The sequence below is a fragment of the Rhincodon typus genome, chromosome 30, assembly GCF_021869965.1.
Source record: "Rhincodon typus isolate 14 chromosome 30, sRhiTyp1.1, whole genome shotgun sequence".
Classification (NCBI taxonomy): domain Eukaryota; kingdom Metazoa; phylum Chordata; class Chondrichthyes; order Orectolobiformes; family Rhincodontidae; genus Rhincodon; species Rhincodon typus.
In genome coordinates, this window is record NC_063361.1 from 7,881,276 (window position 1) to 7,899,953 (window position 18,678).

Here is an 18,678-nt window from a genome sequence, read left to right on the forward strand (position 1 = left end):
TGTAAAGAAAAAAAATCAGAGTTAACATTCCAGGTCCGGTGACTCTTCCTCACTACTCAGTCACCAGAAGGTTCACCGAATCCGAAACGTTCACTCTGATTTTTTTTCTTTACAGATGCAGCCAGACCTGCTGAGCTTTTCCAGCAACTTTTGTTTGTGTTCCTGATTTACAGCATCCGCAGTTCTTTCGGTTTTGATTGGATGATTGCTGAGAGGATGTTTCCCTTCTTGGTGGGAATCTAGAAATGGGGGACACAATTTCAAAACAAGGTGAGATTCAGTGAAAGAAGTGATAAGGAAGATTTTCTCTTCCTCAGGGAACAGTAGAATCCGGGCAACTGAATATATTCATGGCTGAATTAGACAGATTTTTGATCTATTAAACAGTACAGGGTTTTGGGGTCTCAACAGGAAACTGGACTTAAGGCCACAGCCTGATCAGCCATGATTTTGATGAATGACAGAATAGGCTTGCGGGAGGTTGAATAGACTACTCCTATACTTATTTTTTATGATCCTGTGGGCATGGAGTTATACATGGAATAATGGATATTGTGTGCACCAAGTCAGACTGAGGGAGTGATCGACTGCACCAAGTCAGATCAGGGGAGTGATTGACACCTAGGACAGATGTGTACAGAGAATAATTGACAATGCCAAGCTAAGGGCAAACAGCAGAGGTTCAGAATAATGATTTCTGAAAGAGCTGATACAGTCATGAAGGACCCAATGGTCTTATGAAAGGCAATAAGGTGAGCAACACATCCATTATTTAGTTTTTCTTTACAACTAACACAAATAATAAATTTTGAAAAATGAAGATTCAGCTCGCTGAAATACATTGGTTTAAATCTTGGCATCTGACCTCCCAAGCATCTCCACTGTAAAAGCTTTTGTTTTAAATCAATACATAATATAAGCAATCTCAATCACATTCCCTCTTCCCCCAACCAACCAGCCTCTTTTATTTAATCTTCTCTCCTGGAGATTCAACAGCAGCTTTGTACAGAACAGAAGCAATATGGACATTTGCCAGATTTTTTATAAAAGGAAAAGTGATGTCATTTTAATTTGTCTATTAAACTGGTTTCAGCTGTAACTGCAAGCATCTCAAGTTCAAGAAAAAGATAAATTGAAATGGGACAATGCAGTGCAGGCACAATCCAGTCACCCCATTTCAATCTGTCACTCTTTAATGCCTGTTAGTATACATCACCAATATTCAGGAAGCAATTAGTATTCTACTGCTCATCCTGAACACCAAAACACTTATACTGCAAAGCTACAGACAGCTGGAAAGCAAATAATTTAACCCTTCCTACTTCTTCAACAGCTTCCAAGATTATAACATGGTTCTCACTGCAAAGCTTTTCTGAAGACTAATAAACAATAGTTGAATTCATCAGATTATTCACTGTCAAGCCAAAAAATACAATCTGGTGAATGTTACGGAGATCCTCGAACAGTTAACTTTTAATTCCTCCCATAATTGATGCTGTCTTTGGTACTGGCAATGTTCTTTGACCTTCCCCACAGTGATTATTGCAGCTATCCTTTAATTTAGAGAGACACATTGATGTTTGCAAGTCAAGCAATGCGATTATTTTATGTTCACTGTGACTCTGCACCATCTCTCAGCGAGACATCAGCTGATGCGGGCTCCAAGGAGATCTCTATGGAAACTGGGTTACCACGGAAATGCTGATACTGAACTATTCTGACAGTAAGATGAATTTATCGAGGATCATCCGGGTGAAACTGCTGCAAAAAAATTCATCTTCAAGTGTTAAACACGCCATCTCTGAGCAGGACAAGACTCACAGAAAGCTGACAAATACAACCCCTTTTCATAGATGAAAAGGAAACTAATTCATAAATCAGTTATACAATAAACTGGATTTAATCGGTGAATAATTGATTATATATTAATAATGCATCCTTTTCTCAATAAAAATTAAATAACATTAATAAATTAATTCAAACATATGTTCTGCCCATTTATTTTTTGAAAAGAAATCAGTTTATTTTGCTGGCTTTAAATTGATTGATATTCAGGATATATTCATCAGCTTCTGTTTGTAAAGACAGAAGATGAGACAAAGATTATTTGGAGAAAAAAATGTCTATTATGGTATTAAGGCTGTTGGGTTTCAGTGCATAGTCATGCATGAATGTTATATTCAATCCAATTCTGAAGGAGGGATGTGTCATCACAGAATTTGACTGTCTTTATGTAGTGGCTTACTCTTGTATGACTTATTTTTAGCCATCTGATGAAAAAATATTTGGTCAATCTTTGCTGCACAGTTAGGTTTCCATGTTATGGAGAAACCAGCCCTATCAGACTCATCAAATATATGGTCGTAGGTATTTGTGTTATAGTTCATTGCACCTCAAAAAGGCCGGATGCAGATCTGTTCCAGCAATTTCCCAAATGGCAATGATAAATTATTGGGCCATCAGGTGGGGGAGGATCTGAACGTGGGGGTTTGAGCATGTTGCAGCTGCTTCCTAACACAGGCCTGAAGAAAATACAAGGGGCCAAGTTAGTGGAGAATGCACTCGAGTCTAATGGTGGTCAGTTATACAGCGACACTGGCAGAGCCATTACAGCTGGTCCCATCAAGCAGATATCAAGACACAATGTGGGAGTGGGGCAAAACAAAGAAGGCTGACAGACAAAAGAAAATTGCTTTTATACACAGCCATTTCAGTCAGACTTCACTGGAGTGTGACCTACATTATACAAAGGAATAGTCTTCATCACTTGATACTGCTTCAGAGGATCCAACTTGTACAGATGCCGGTCAGTGATGAAAATGGCACGGTCCTCAGATTTATTAAATCGATTTATCTGTAGTGAGATAAAGACAAGTACAGAATAAGTATTAAAACCAATCCAAGGCACAGCTCTTAAAACTGTATGGGAATAATCGTGGCAAAGCCTTACGGAATCAACAGCGCAAATTTGGACCTAATTTTTGTGGTGGTGGGGGGATTAATTTTCCTTCAGGTTCAGGAGGAATGACGACAACCCAGTTTTGTTTTTAAATATAATGTGACATGACCTCCCTTTCATTTAATGTGACACTCCTGCCCTTTCTCTGCACAAGAAGAAAGTTAGGAACTTTGTTCAGTTTGAACACTTACTACCCTGAGAGTTACCTTTAATCATTATAAAAGTGAATGGCAGATTGCACTCTGAATGATAGTTTCAGCACATGTGCTAATCTCTTGCACTGTGGTATAACTGGCCAGCATAACTGGGCTCTTCCTGCTACTAATTAAATGTTGATGGCATTGAACTGACATCACCAATGCAAGACAGTCACTAACTTGAGAACCTGTATCAGCCCAAAAATACACAACCTGAGCTCCTCTTGTATGCCAGTTATAATGTTGATCCACACATATCAGCAAAACCTCTGGTTTCTGAACAGTTTGCTGACTTTACACAGCAAATGGGAGGGAAATTGAAACAGATGTAATTTGTGCTTCTTACTCTTCATCCATTGACAAGAAAGACAGGCAGACTAATATCTTTCAAAGCCTCTAGATATTGTAAAGTACTCTTATTTAAAAGTGAGTGTTGCTTTTTAATCATTTATAGAATATGTGCCTGATTTTTGAAGTGTCCGAATTCACCTGAATTCTAAGTCTGAAGTGTCACAGTAAAACTGTACAGCAAACTCTCACAAATAGAAATTAGATAAACAACCAGATTATTTGTTTTGGGTTCCGCCTTGGGGTAAATATTGGCCAACTCCCTCACTCTTTTTTGAACAGTATCATGGGGTCTTTCTGGTCCACCCTGGAGGATAGGCAGAAAAGTCTCGGTTTGACTCCTACAAAAGACCTAATGTTAAATGCTATACATATATGTCAGTGAAGACAGGATTAGGCTCTACTACAATTCCCTCACCATTCAATAGTTTGTTAAGTCAGCACATGATAATGAGAATTCTGAAAATAAAAGTTACATCCCGATATAGAATTGGCCAATAAGCCATATAATTCCTGGAACATAATTTTACCTATCACTTTAATGCTCTTTTTCAAATAGGTTTTGTGTGGGTTCCTACTGAACATGAAAATGGAGACTTCAGTTTACCATGCTGTCAACTGTCAACAGAGTATAGTGGAGTCCTGTAGCTAGGACTGCCTTACAAACTGTTGGCATACTCGGTGAGTTCTAAATTATAAAGCATGATGTAATTGTCAGCTGATAACACAGGGTGCATCTGTGCAGTTGATGAAAAACTGATGGAATGTAAAGGAATTTTGCCTTTGGGATGATACACAATCACAAGCCTGTAAAATACAACCATCTCACCGAAGCAAGTTTGTGTCAGGACATCTGCCTCCAGCAGAACAAGTAAACTCCAAACAAACTCTTTTTTTATATACATGAGTGCACCTTCAAAGTCTAGCAGCTATATAGGAAAAAGTTGCAATGCAGATGCTTATCACTTTCTGACAGCAACATTTCACAGCTTCAAAGAAGTTTCTTAACTACAATGATGACGCAACAGTTAGCTGTCTTTGATTTGCGGTCCTGTTATAAATAATCCAGGCAACATGAGTGAAACACAAAATAATCCTGCCCTGCACATACTATGTACGTTGCATGTCATACACCATGTAAGTCACTGCGCTGGCACACAGTTTTTGGGGAAGTTGTGACAATGTCTGTGAGATGAAAGTGGATTGGCACATTCAGCTTTTAGACTAACCACTGTTGAAAATCATGGTATGCCAACATGCTTTCTGAAGGTGCAGTTATGATACACTTTGGAGTAATACTTTTGGTAGATGCAACTGCCAAAGTGACAGGGAAACCAGTCTTCTTCAATTACCACGTTCATTCCTCATGGATTTCACAGAGACTTGCAACAATACAGTATAATATTAAAGAACAATAAATTTTGCACATATAAGCCTCTTTCACATGTTTTAACGTGCATCACTGTTAATGAATTTGATCCAAAATGGCTGGCTAATTAATGAAGTTAATGTTAATAATGACACTGGGAGATTGACTCACAGCAACACCCAATGCCTAGCATCTTAAAGCAAGACTGTATGTTAAATCTATTTACAGATCAAGGACTGAAGCATGCTATGCCATCATCGGGTATTGTTCTGTGGACCTATGTGATACAACGTGGTATGGTGTTATTTCTGGGCATCCTAGGTCGCATCTTAAGTCTGCCAGGTTTTCTGTTCTTGCTTCCAACAAGCTTCTAGTCCATGTTATAAGCCTTGAAAAAGCAGATTCAATTTACCAGAAGCATGCTGGAAAAGCATTATTTGTGACATTTTATAGCCTCCCCATAACTTGCTCCCATAACAGGAGCCTGGGCTCCTAACTGCAGTGCACAGAGCCTGGAGTCCTGGCAGTGGTAGGCCTGAAGCCTAGATTCTTGGTGGTAGAGATGACCGGAGCAGAGATCCTCGGCAGTGTCAGCAGAGCTGGGATCTCCTGGGGCATCAGCATCATCATTGCTGTTCCCAGAGCAGGACTCGTTGAGCACCGAAGCACCTTCCAGATACCTTGTATAAGCCCTGCGGCCATGCTTGAGACCCCAGTTTGAACATAAGACAAATTCTTCTTTAAGCATATTCTTTTTATCGTTATTGGAACTCAAGATGGTGCCGGATTGCAGCAACAAAACACTTTTCACTATCTTCATGATGTATGTGACAATAAATCATTCACTCATGCAAAAAGTAATGGTATTAATGACCAGTTAACCTGTTTTCATGATTTTGGTTGAAGATGAAGTCTGAGGAGAATTCCCTTGCTCTTCTTTAGAGTGTGTCAATATGGTATTTTTTGCACCTACCTCAGTGGGTAATGGTGGCTTTGTTTAACGTCTCATTTGAAAGACAGTATTTAGAACCAGTGCAGCAGCGCCAGCCTAGATTTTGTGCTCAAGGGTCCGGAAGGGAGATTGAACACACAACCAGGTGATTCAAAGGCAAGAGTGTTATTAATGAGTCAAAAACTTTTATCAGGACATGGCTGAAACAAAATACATTAAATGGAAAAGGAACTATGAATTCCTAAGCATCTGCAGATTGGTGGATGTAAAGATAAAGTAGATCTTTTTCATGTTTAAAATAAAAACAATAACTAAAACAAAATTAAGCCTAAAAATTTTTGCAGTAACTTGCAAAGTAATTAATTTATCCAAGTTAAATATTTTGATTTGATTTATTATTGCCACAGGTACCTAGGTACAATGAAAAGTTTTGTTTTGCATGCAGTACAGGCGGACCATATAATACAAAGTGCATTAGGGTAATAGAACAGAGCGAGGAATACAGTGTTACAGCTTCAGAGAAGGTGCACAAAGAGCAAGATCAACATTAAATTTGAAAGGTCCATTCAGAATTCTAATTACAGCGGGGAAGCTGTTCTTGAATCTGTTGGTCCACGTGTTTCAGCTTTTGTATCTTCTGCCCGACAGAAGAGATGATAACATAATAAACAGGGGTCTAAGATAAAACAACAACTACTTCATTGATAACAAGGTGTAGAGCTGGATGAACACAGCAGGCCAAGCAGCATCAGAGGAGCAGGAAGGCTGACATTTTGGGCCTAGACCCTTCTTCAGACTTCATTGAATTACTTTAAATTTGATCCAAAATGGCGAGCTAATATCATACAACTTGCTTTATGTAGTGATTCTGCACATAGTACTAAGTTTACAGGGAACCAAAACCTTAGCTGTGGTTCTATGGATAGCATTCTCATCTCTGTTGCAGAAGTGGCATCAAACCTCACTTCAGAAACTTCAGTGCACAATCTAGGCTGAACACTCCAGTATGGCTGTGAGGGATTGGTGCTGTCTTTTCAATGAAATGACAAACGTAACTTGGTCTGCGATCTCGAGTGAAAAATCCATACCCATGGCAGTACTGAAAGCAGAGCTGGGAAGTTCTTCCTGGTGTACTGGTCAACATTTTTCTATGAACTAACATTCATGAAGCAGTTCATCTGGACATTATCACATCGGTGTTTATAGGATCTTGCAATGTGGAAATTTACAATCATATTTCATATATTACAAATGTGGCTACAAGTGAAAGGTAACTGATTAAAATGGAAAACACTACTTGCTTTAAGGGAGAAATTAATCTTTGTTAAACCGTGAAAAAAGTTAAACCCTTTGAGGCTGACAAGCTAACACTAACTTTAATTTGAAAAACCATCAATATTTAATTAGAACATAGAATATGTCTAGCAAGAGCTCTGCACTCTCAACACAATCGCAGCGCTTTCTTCATACTGACTTACAATGCTAACATGAACTTCATGTTATGTGAGCTTCCCTAACTGCAACATGAAGATCAAGTCTCCAGTGCTCTTTCTGGATCCTCTGAATAAAACTGTGCCTGGTAATGGTGGAGAAAATTTGCTGTGGACTATTGACCGGAAGAAATTTAAAATATTAAATAACATTCTTCCCACATCATCCAAAACTGATATGATTTTGGAATAAATAATAATTAACAATTATGAGACTGACTTTTCTTTTTCACTTAATAAGATCGTGTAATGGAAACTCAATAAGTTTTGGTTGAGTGTTGAAGTTTTGTAGTAATTAAAGAGTTAAACAACATTAGAAGAAAGGCAGTTTCAGCAATCACTCTATTTCACCTCTGTATTAATTTAGTTAATTATAGAATCACAGAACAATAACGCTCACAAGGAAGCCATTGTCATAAGCATACCAGTTCTTAAGGCACGATCCTAACAGCCCCACTCCCTGCTCTGTCTCAATTATCCATAAAATTTTACAAAGGATTTATCCAATTCACTTCTGAAAATTATTGTAGAATCTGCTTCTGATTTCTTTTTACCAGTGCATTCCAGATGATAATTTGTTGCATCATTTTGTTTCCTTCATGGTATCTTTATTTTTGCCAATTTGCGTTCTCTGGTTCCCAGTCCATCTTCAACTGGAGACAACTTTTCCCAAGTTACTGCATGAGAAATCTTCAAGTCTTCAGCACTTCTATCAAATCTCCCCTTAAATTTCCTGATCTAAGCACAGCAGTGCTTGTTTCTAGAAACAGAAATTTACAACACAAACTGTACGCGACAAACAACAACACCTTCCGATCGTGAATCATTTTAACTCCTTCTCCCAGTCCCTGGGTGATATGCCCATCCAAGGCCTTCTCCAGTGCCACAATGACATCACACGCAAACTGGAGGTACAACACTTCATATCCCGCCTCAGGAACCTACAGCCCAATGGCCTAAACGTTGAATTCACAAGTTTTAAAATCTCCCCACTCCTGGCCTCATCCCATGTCCAAAGCTCCTTCTTACCCCGCCTCCTTGACCTAACACAACCTGTCCATCTTCTCTCCCACCTATCCGCCCCACCCATCCCACTGCTTACCTGCACTCACCTATCACCATCCCACCTACCTTCCCCAGCCCCAGCCCTAGCCCTAGCCCTCCACTCTCTATTCAGTTCCCAGTTCCCTTCCCCCACCCCCATTTCTGAAGAAGGGTCCCAACCCAAAACGTCAACTTTCCTGCTCCTCTGATGCTGCTTGGCCTGCTGTGTTCCTCCAGGTTAACACTGTGTTGTCCCCATTTAGTTCATATTGCCTTTCCTTATTTTTGTTAGCAAATCACTTCACACTTCTGCAGATCAAACGTACCTACTGTGCATCTGCATATTTCTCAGTCTGTGCTTTTCTATATCTGTTTTAATCTTCCTCACTACTTGTAGTATTTCCAAGTTCTCTATCCCCAGCAAATTAAATTTTGCCCAGTATACCAGAGTCCAGGTTATTAATAGCTATCCAAAAGCAACAGTGGGCCTAACACTGATGCTTGAGGAACAAAAATGTGAGATCGCCTCAGTAGGAAAACTGTTGTTCATCAGTACTCTCAGCTCTCTACTCTTTAGCCAAGTTTGTATCAATAATGTCACTGTTTCCTTAATCCAAGGGCAAATTTGGAACATTCTAGATATTACTTTACTAAACTCCTTTTGAAAGTTCATGTGTACGTTATCAACTCTGTTACCCTAATCAACCGTCTCCGTTATTTCAAAAAAATGAATCAAGTCATTCAAACACAATTAGCTTTTCATAAGTATGAGCTAGCTTTCATTTCCTAATTCATATTTTTTTTAAACTTCCAATTAATTTACTCTAAAATTATTGTCTTAGAGGTTTTCCCACCAATGTCAGACTGAATGGTCTTTAGGTGACAAGTTCGTTGAACAGTGTTGTAATCATTTATAATCCTCCAGTTCTCTCTCACCATCCCCATTTCCAAGGAAACTTAGAAGATTGTGGGTATATCCTCTGAACACCTATTCCTCAAAAGAATTCTTTCTATATGCACCTACAGATAAAGTGGACAGCCAGAGACTTTTTCCTAGGGTGGAGGTAGCTATTACGAGAGGGCATAGTTTTAAGGTGAGTGGAGGTAGATATAGGGAGATGTCAGAGGCAGGTTCTTTACTCAGAGAGTGGTAGGGGCGTGGAATGCATTGCCAGAGCGGGTAGTAGAGTCGGCCTCATTAGGGTCATTTAAGCGGCTATTAGATAGGCATATGGATGATAGTATAAGGTAGGGGTGGAGGTTAGATAGACCTTAGGTTTAGGGTAAAAGTTCGGCACAACATCGTGGGCTGAAGGGCTTGTACTGTTCTATGTTCTATGTTCATCTACTTGACTCCAGCCAACATTGTAATTACCTTCTCTTTATTTTGATCCCTAACCCTAACCCTAACTTTTGCAATTTCTCCCTCTTTTGCTGTTCGGAATGGACTGGATGGACGAAAGGGCCTGTTTCTGTGCTGTATGACTCTATGACATGGATAACTTCTTCTCCAGTGAAGGCTGGTATAGAGCACTCGTTTAATTGTTCAGCAATACCTTTGGTCTTCATAATGTTATTTCCTGTTAGTACCTAATTGGTTTCACCTGACCTCTGACCATCCTTTTATTATTTATATATGTTGTGAATGCTTTAGTTTAATAGTTTGTAGACAGAGTTTGAAGAACTGTGGAAATACCTGATTCTGTTTCTAAAGGGGTCATTGAAAAGACACATTGGGACATTTTTTTTTAATCAAGGCATTTCTTGGTAGTCACATGTCTTGTGACAGCTGTTCGTTTACTGGAATCTGCCTGCCTGGATTTATGACGGTCAGCTTGCATTGTCTGTTTAGATATTAGTGGGTGGAGTTTGGTGAATAGCCACTGAAAGCCGTTCGCAGTTCAGTTCTTCTGTTTCTTGAAATGGGTACTTGTTGTGGTCTAGAGTAGCATGAAACACTTCTGAAAGAGTCTGTTGATATTTCTTGCAAAACTGACTCTGTAAAGTCTTCCAGACGACAACTGTGCAAATTCACATCTGTCTAGATGAAAAAGTAACAGAAAGATGGGTATATCACCTTCTGCAGGAACTAGTAGTGTTGTAGCTAGTTCTGGGGAAATTAAGTGAAATAGTTTAAAGCTGATGTATTAGTAGAGCATTTGAGAACCAATGATCACAATATTATCAGCACCTTCCTCTGTTGTATTTTAGAATTCAGGAAACTGTAACTTTGGATGTCCTTTCCCTTCCCCACATAAGAAAGTGGCTAGTCTGCACCTGGACTCTCCTCCTTGAAGGTCTTCCTTTGTTAATCAATATATTCTTCCTTCCAATCTTTGATTCCAATCCATCCTTTCTGACCCCTCTCTAATTCACTGAAATTAGCGCTCCAACTGAGTACTTTTACCATGATTCTTTCCATGTTTTGCTTCAAACCTGATAATATTATGATAACTGGTTCCCAAATACTGTCCCAATTAAACATAATCAACCTGTTCGACTTAATTACCAGGCGCGCTACAACAGTGCTTTTGGTTTTCCCCTTGCTCATCTGAAAATAGCCGTTTGTTTGCATACTTTTCAGGAATTTCTCCCTTTCTTTGGTGTTTTACATTGTTACTTTTCTAGTTTATATTAGAATATTTGAAACCTTCTATTATCATTTTTCTAATGTCCTTGGATCGTTCAACAATTTGCCAACAGATTCTTTCTTTCCTCTTGGTGATCTGCATTGCCTCCATTGTTACTGAATTCTAACTTAGTGCTGTAACAACATCTTTGATCACACCACTTGCATTTCTCCTTTCGTTATTGACCATGAATACATTTTAGCCAGGAATATTAAGTGTCCATTCTGCTTTGTATTTGATCCAAGTCACATATTGCAAGTACAGCATTACCCCATCTGTACTTGTGTTTGCAGTTCACCGACCCTATTTATCACCCTCTATGCGTGTGTACACATGCAATCCAAAGCCATCTTATTCTACCTTGCATTTCCGTCATGCCCAATCACTCCTATTTTTCAAGCACATATAGGCAGCGTAACTCATTCTTGCTCATTCTCCAAAAGTGTGAACACTTGGCATTTAATCAATCAAAATAAAAATCATTCCATGTAAAGTTTTGAACAATACTGATACCTTTAAAGATCAGAGACTCCTTTAAAGTATTTTTAACATTAACAAGTATTACATAATTAAGCAGGGTGCTTGAAAGAATTTGATTTTTGCAAAATATTTATAAACAAGTACAGGAACAGCATAATATTGAATGTTATTATAAACATGGGATAATACAAGGTAAATCTGGGAGAAAAAAAATTTAAGAATCATAAGATTTTGCAAAAGTTTATTTTTTGAGATAAATCCTACATCTGTGTCAAAACTTGGAAGAAAAGATATTGTTGTGGGATTGCTGTTTGTTCAGGGGTATACAGTCAGTCTTTATTCTATTCTTGTTGGAAATTATTACAGCAGAAGTAAAATCTGATCTATCACCTAGCATGTGGTCGTATATTACAATAAAATTGGTTTGCATTCACTCTGGGAGCCTTTAAAAAGGTAAACTATATAAATTGAAAGTTGTCTTTTTCCTAAAATTGCACAACTGGAAACAGCTTTAGCTTTGTCAGCTTGTGTATTTCACAGGTTTATGAAAATTCATGCAACATATTTCCGTTTAGCTCATCGTGTTTCCAAGAACACTGGAAAGCTTTGGGATGCAGTGTTTTGTGAAATCAAGGTACTATATGGCATCTCAGCCCTTTGTAGGCCTATGTGATGTCACAAGAACTCTGTACCATTAACAGTCATATGTCAGTGTCCCTACATAGCTGTTGAGGAGAGTGAGAGATGGTGTGCATGTGCACATGTGCATGTCTCTTTGTGTCTTGGTGACAATGAGACAGAGGTGGCTAAATTGGGCAGCTTATGTCCAAACCATTTGCATTTAGCCACTCTCTGGATATTGGCAGGAGCCAGTAATGCAGATTTTCTGCCAGTGATTTGGATGGTATTATGAACTCGGGGAGATTCTGGGCAGGCTCTGGACGGAATGTTGAACGGGACTTTGCACAAACATCATGCCCCTAACTAAAAAGTGATCGCATATCAGAAGAATTGAACTTAGCTCGGCAGCTAATGAGGATAATGAGTCTCATAACATTAATAATGGCTCCACTGAAAACTAAGCAGCAACTTTCTGACAGCAAAGATAAGGGAAGGTGCAGGATTGCATTACTATTTGCCTCTACATTTTCTACAAGTAGGTGGAACTTCCAGAGAGAAAAAAAAATCTTCCATGGACAGTTTTCTTCCTTGCCCTGTTTCTAACATATTTATTTAAAGAAAAGTATTTCAGATTCTGGATGGCCCCCACAGATTGATGGATAGGTAGCAGCCTCACAAATAAACAAAGAAAGGAGAGACTTGGCAGCTGGAGAAAACTGGGGCACACCCAGATCTGAACAAGAAAAGAAAGTATCAAAGGAAAGCTGTCAGCTGATTGGCTGCTGCGTTTCCCTTTCTCCAAATTTAGAGGATGAGCCTAAACAGCTGAAAGATTAAAAACATTCATTAACTTTCCTATACTGAGGTGACATGAACAGAAGTGGTATATTCTTTTGCCCTTAATGTATGTGTAGAATCTCCTTGGATTCTCCTTTACCCTATTTGCCAAAGCAAATGTTCCCTTTTTGCAGCCCAGATTTCCCTCGAGTATACTCCTACTGCCCTTATACTGCTGTAGGGATTCATTCAATCCCAGCTATCTATACCTGAAATGTGCCTCCTCTTCGATCCTGACCAGAACCTGAATTTCTCTAGTCATCCAGCATTGCCTATATCAACCAGACTTGCCCTTCACACTAACAGGAACATACAGTCTCTGAACTCTCATTATTTCATTTTGAAGGCCTCCCTCTTTCCAACTGTCCCTTTATATGTAAATAACCTCCCCCAACTAACTTTTGAAAGGTCCTGCCTAATACTTCAACATTGGCATTCCTCCAATTTAGAATGTTAACTTTTTGATCAGGTCTATCCTTTTCCATCACTTTTTAAAAACTAATTGAATTATGATCACTGGACACAAAGTGCTCCCCATTGACACCTCAGTCACTTGTCCCGCCTTAGTTCCCACGAGAAGATCAAATTTTGCTCCTTCTCTAATAGGTACATCCACATATTGAATAAGAAAATTTTCTCATACAGTCCTTTCCGCTATGACAGCCAACGCAAATTGGCTGTAATGCGATTGATGAAAATGTGAATGCTGTGTGTAAAACACAAACTGGTGCATGTGTGTGTTGGCTATTAGGCAATTCCATCCCCAACACTAAGAATCGTGGTGCGTAGAGGAATACAATGTTTACTTCAACAGAGTCTCAGCATCGACATCACATGTTGAGAGTGAGGATGTGAAGAGCTGTTTGAGTCCCACTGTGAAGACCCCTCTACAGCTGATCTACAACAACTTGTTGCTGAGGGGGAAATGGAAGCTGGAGATGAAGATGAAGTCCAGGATGTAGCACCACGAGAGCTTTCCACTTCTCTTTTGTCTTCTATTGAGGGAAGTGGAGAAGCAGCTGCAGCTCTTAGAAGACAATGATTATAATGCAGAATGCAGCAGGGAAGCAGTTCGTGGAATAAGGTCTTATTTGGCACCCTGTGAACAGCTTCTTTATGAAAGAAGAAAAACGGCGAAGCAGCAAAAGCTGGATGTCTTTTTTTAAGCCAACCCCCAAGGAACAGTCAGAAGACAACAAACCACAGCCATCCATTTCTGGATTAACTATTTTTTGTCCTGACCCTGCAATCACAACTGCACCTAAAGGAGGTGGTGATGATGATGATGACCCTCAGCCCCTGTCTTAACAACTCAGCAACCTCAAAACCACCCTCCTCCCCATCAAGGACAACACAGTGTGGAGCTGAAGGAACACAGCAGGCCAGGCAGCATCAGAGGAGCAGCAAATTTCTGAAGAAGGGTCCTGACCTGAAACGTCAACTTTCCTGCTCCTCTGATGCTGCCTGGCCTGCTGTGTTCATCCAGCTCCACACCGTGTTATCTCTGACTCCAGCATCTGCAGTTCTTGCTATCTCCTCTCCATCAAATTATCTTCAAATTTTTTCAAGATAAAAATGTTAAAGTTACTGTATTATTTCATTATTAGATATGAATTTAACATTTATTTAAACTATGCTATCCTTTGTGTTGGGCTAACTACTATATTTGTTTTGACTTGGAGTAATATTTTTGGTGGTCTGCCCCAACCCTATTTTTTCCATCAGCCCTGTTATGTTTATTGCATAATTTTCTATAGCATGAGGTCACACAAGAGCGCAACTATCACGTTATAGCAGAAAGGACTGCACACACTTAAATTCCTCTCCACCTAAGCCCTTAACACTGCGGCAGTCCCAGCCTATTTTTGGGAAGTTAAAATCCCCTACCATTACAACCCTATTATGCTTACAAATATGAGATCTCTTACATATTTACTTCTCAATTTCCTGCTGGCTACTGGGGAGCCTATATACAATACTACTAAGTTGATCATCACTTTCTTATTTCTCCCTTCCACCCATACAAATTCACTGAATATTCTCCCAGGAATATCCTTCCTAAGTACAGCTGTAATGTTCTCCCTCACCAAACATATCACTCCCTCTCCTCACTTGCTTTCTATCCTTCCTATAACATCTATACCATGGAACATTAAGATGCCAGCTCCGTCCAACCCTGAGCCATGTTTCTGTAATAGCTGTGATATCCCAGTCCCAAGTTCCCAACCAAATGTTTGAGGAAGAGGTGAAGTTAGCTGCTTCATGTAGTTACTATACAGGATGCTACCTTCAAATCAAAAATTGTTATGTCTATCACACAAATGGTTAATGGGGTCTGTGAATTGCAGTGCTGGTGCAATACTAGGTATATAGGCTGTAACTCCCAAAGATTGGCAGATCATATCAATCAACATATCCCTTTGGTTGTCTGCAACAGACAGGGTACTGTCCATTCCCAAATAGCCTGTACTTGTAAAACTCACAACAGAGCGTCCCTCATCAGATGTGATTCCACAATAAGACAACACTTGCTAAAGAATCCTGAGTGTGCAAGAATTAAGTTGACACCCAATTGTGGATCGTCAGTTGGGCTCACAGTATGGCACACATACATGTACTGGAAGTTCCATATATTAATGCACAGAGTCTTGCTCTTTACAGACAGACAACATGTGCACGCACTGCAATTGTTTCAACACAATAAAATAGGTGACAGCCATTTTCTCGTTCATTTCTTAGGCAATGCTTTGACCAGAGTTAACATGCCGTGTTTAAAATGTAAACAAAGCTTGATAGTTAACTATCCCTCACGATTAACTGGTGCATTAATCAGAGTTCACTTGCCAATCAATCAATCAGTACACTCCTGTGAAGCAGTATGAATGTTGTTTTTCCTTTAATTTGGTATTTGGTCCTGATGAGTAGAAGGTGAAAACTTTTGACAAAGTGTATCTTTATTTAAAGCTATATTCAAGTACAGTGCTACCAACTAATTAAGTTGGGTTTGCTGTGATCTCTTTTATCAATGTCTCAGTTTGTGTTCTGGCAACATTAGAGAGGTTTGAAGCCTCTGTTGTTGATATGTTGCTGATTTTTTTGATTCATACTTGTACGCGCTTTAGGAACTGTTGTGTTTCACTCCCCCAGAGAACATTTCTGAATGGGTGTTTTCTCAGCAGTGTTTCCACACTTTCCATTATACACAACCAATGAGTCATATAATATAATTTATACTGAGTGAATGGACTCAGAAGGGAGCAGAGCTAGCATCGAGTAGGCACACAAGAATATTTCACCCATTCCTACACCCCTACATTTTTATCACTGTCCTGTAAATGTGCTTCTTAACGTCATTATTCAGATTCTTTGACAGCCATGATTGGATCTGCATTCACCATATTCCCAGGGAGTGCATTTCCAAACCTAGCCACTCACTCCGTAAAACTGTTTTTCCTGTGTTACCTCTTTTTTTTTGCCATTCACATTAAAGCAGTGTTCTCTGGTTCTCAACATTTCTGTCAATGAAAACAGTTTCACCTAATCTACTCTATCCATACCAGTCTACAGTACATCCCTTCAACCTTCTTCACCCTATGGAGGATATTTTCAGAACAAACTGTAGTATTGCCAAATAACTGGACTTCTTCATTCCTGGACCACTTTAGTAAATCTCTGCACCCTTTCTGATGTCCTGAGTTAAGCGTGAAGTCCAGAACTCGAAACAATGCTTTAGTTAAGATCTTTGATTCATCAAAGTTTATCAAAATTTAAAATAGTATTAGATTTTACTCTAAGCTGGTAATTTAGAGCTAGATGCCTGACAGAAACTTTTCTTTACTTCAAAAAACAAACAAAATAGAATAAGTAAAATAAAAAATATGAATTTATAATAAAATAAAATCATGTAGGTGGAGGAGAATCTAAATGTGTTTGAATTGAGATGCTTTTCCTCAACCTGCAATCAGGACAAATAACGAGCTTACCTTCCGTACATGACTGGAAAAGAGTGTGTTCATGTATTTGTCTTTTCGCTTCAGCTCATTGGCTCTTGCAGAGAAGGCAGGTGTCATCTGTGGGTTATCCCGTTTCTGAAATCAAAACAGAAACAACGAAACGGTAAGAGATGTTTTGCAGTTCCATCCCAATATGACGACAATATTGTTTCAAAACTATAGTTCTTTCTAATGAGAATAATCAATAACATCAATTGCAAAGTAGAGTGTGACCCTGAAGTCGTGAAGAATTCCCAGAAAAAATACCCTTTAAATTGAGGCGATTTATTTTATTTGCAACATGAAAAAAACTTCTGAATAACATATTAACAAAACAAAATTGATTAATGAAAGCTTGTGAACATTAACTGGAAGGGAAAATGACATGAAATGTAAATTTTTAGTCACATTGCATTGTGAATTAAAATGTTTTAATTTGGTTCATTTTCACACCCTATCACTCTCAGCCTGATAGACTGAAAATAGATCCTGTTTGAATAAGCAACAATCTTTTTCAGGCCTGTGGTCACAATCTGACATAGTGGAAAATTCAAATCCCTGGAAATTTGATTCTTTGTTACACTGGAAATGTGACCTCAGGAAAGCCATGTCTAACAGTTGTCTTTAACCAGTGTCTCGGATCTATTTTTGTGTTTGCTTTCTTAGATCAAACTCCCAAGTATAATGACAGAACCTGACAGTATCGGAAAACATTTGCCGTTTTTGTCTTTCTCAGAACAACCCACAACTGAACCCACTGTGTAGCTTCCTCCATGACGCCCATTTTCCTCTGTTTCAAACACTTGCTTTTTTCAAAAATAAATCACGTTACAAGTTATGAAAAATGCAATTTAAATAGAGCATAATTTTTATATTTTATGTAATTTTTAAAAAAATTCTCTGAAGGAATATGGACATAGCTGGAAAGGACAGCATTTATTGCCTACTTCTGAATTGCCCTTGAAATGTCCTGGGACATTTCAGTCAAGAGTCAACCACATTTGTTATGATCTGGAGTCACATGTAGGCCAATTAGGCTTTCATCCCTACAGGATATTAGTGAATTGGATGGTTTTTATGATAATTGATGATAGTTTTACATGCACTATTATTACTAGCTTTTGATCCAGATTTTATTAATTCAACTTAAGTTCCACCAGCTGCTATGTTGGGATTATATCCCATAAACACAGGACTTTGGATTACGAGTCCCATGACATTATTATCACATTACCATCTCACACATGATCAGTGTGTGATACATGATCAGCGTGTGTTACAAGTGTCTTATTGATAATGCTAGAAAACTGCTCTTGCCCGTTAAAGATACAGACTCTTGTGAGGGTGTTAATTTAAAGGATACAGCATCTTGGATTAAATGGCCGTTCTTTGTCTGGAGATGGAGGGGAAGCCATGTTAGATTCTGCAAACCGGATGGTACAAAAGACAATCCAATGTCACCACTGTCTCGCTAGCTAACTTGCCCAACATCAAGGCACCAATCAGTCAAAGCCATCTTTGCTGGGTGGGACTTTTCATTAGTATGCCTGGCTCCAGACTCCCTAAACAACTGTTCTCTTGAAAAATCTGTTGTAACAACAGAACACAAAACAACCCTGAAAAGATCAAACACTCCTGCTGACCCATGAGTTACCTTGGTTTGGAGCAGACTAAAAGGGAGCTGGTTTTTTTTCAGAAGGCACCAAATTCATCAAAAGACTTTGTTAAGAACACACAGAGGTGAAGTCAAGGTGTTAGA

At 38.9% G+C, this 18,678-nt stretch overlaps 1 protein-coding gene across 1 annotated transcript in view; it reads right to left on the reverse strand.

Moving 5' to 3' along the window:
* Positions 1 to 18,678, reverse strand: part of myo1d (myosin 1D) — a 420,078-nt gene that overhangs the window by 127,864 nt on the left and 273,536 nt on the right. Inside the window, exons 19-20 of the mRNA XM_048614719.1 lie at positions 16,911 to 17,015; positions 2,741 to 2,854 (exon numbers count right to left, since the gene is read on the reverse strand). Of these exons, the coding sequence (XP_048470676.1) occupies positions 2,741 to 2,854; positions 16,911 to 17,015 (219 nt within the window). The remainder of the gene's footprint in view (positions 1 to 2,740; positions 2,855 to 16,910; positions 17,016 to 18,678) is intronic.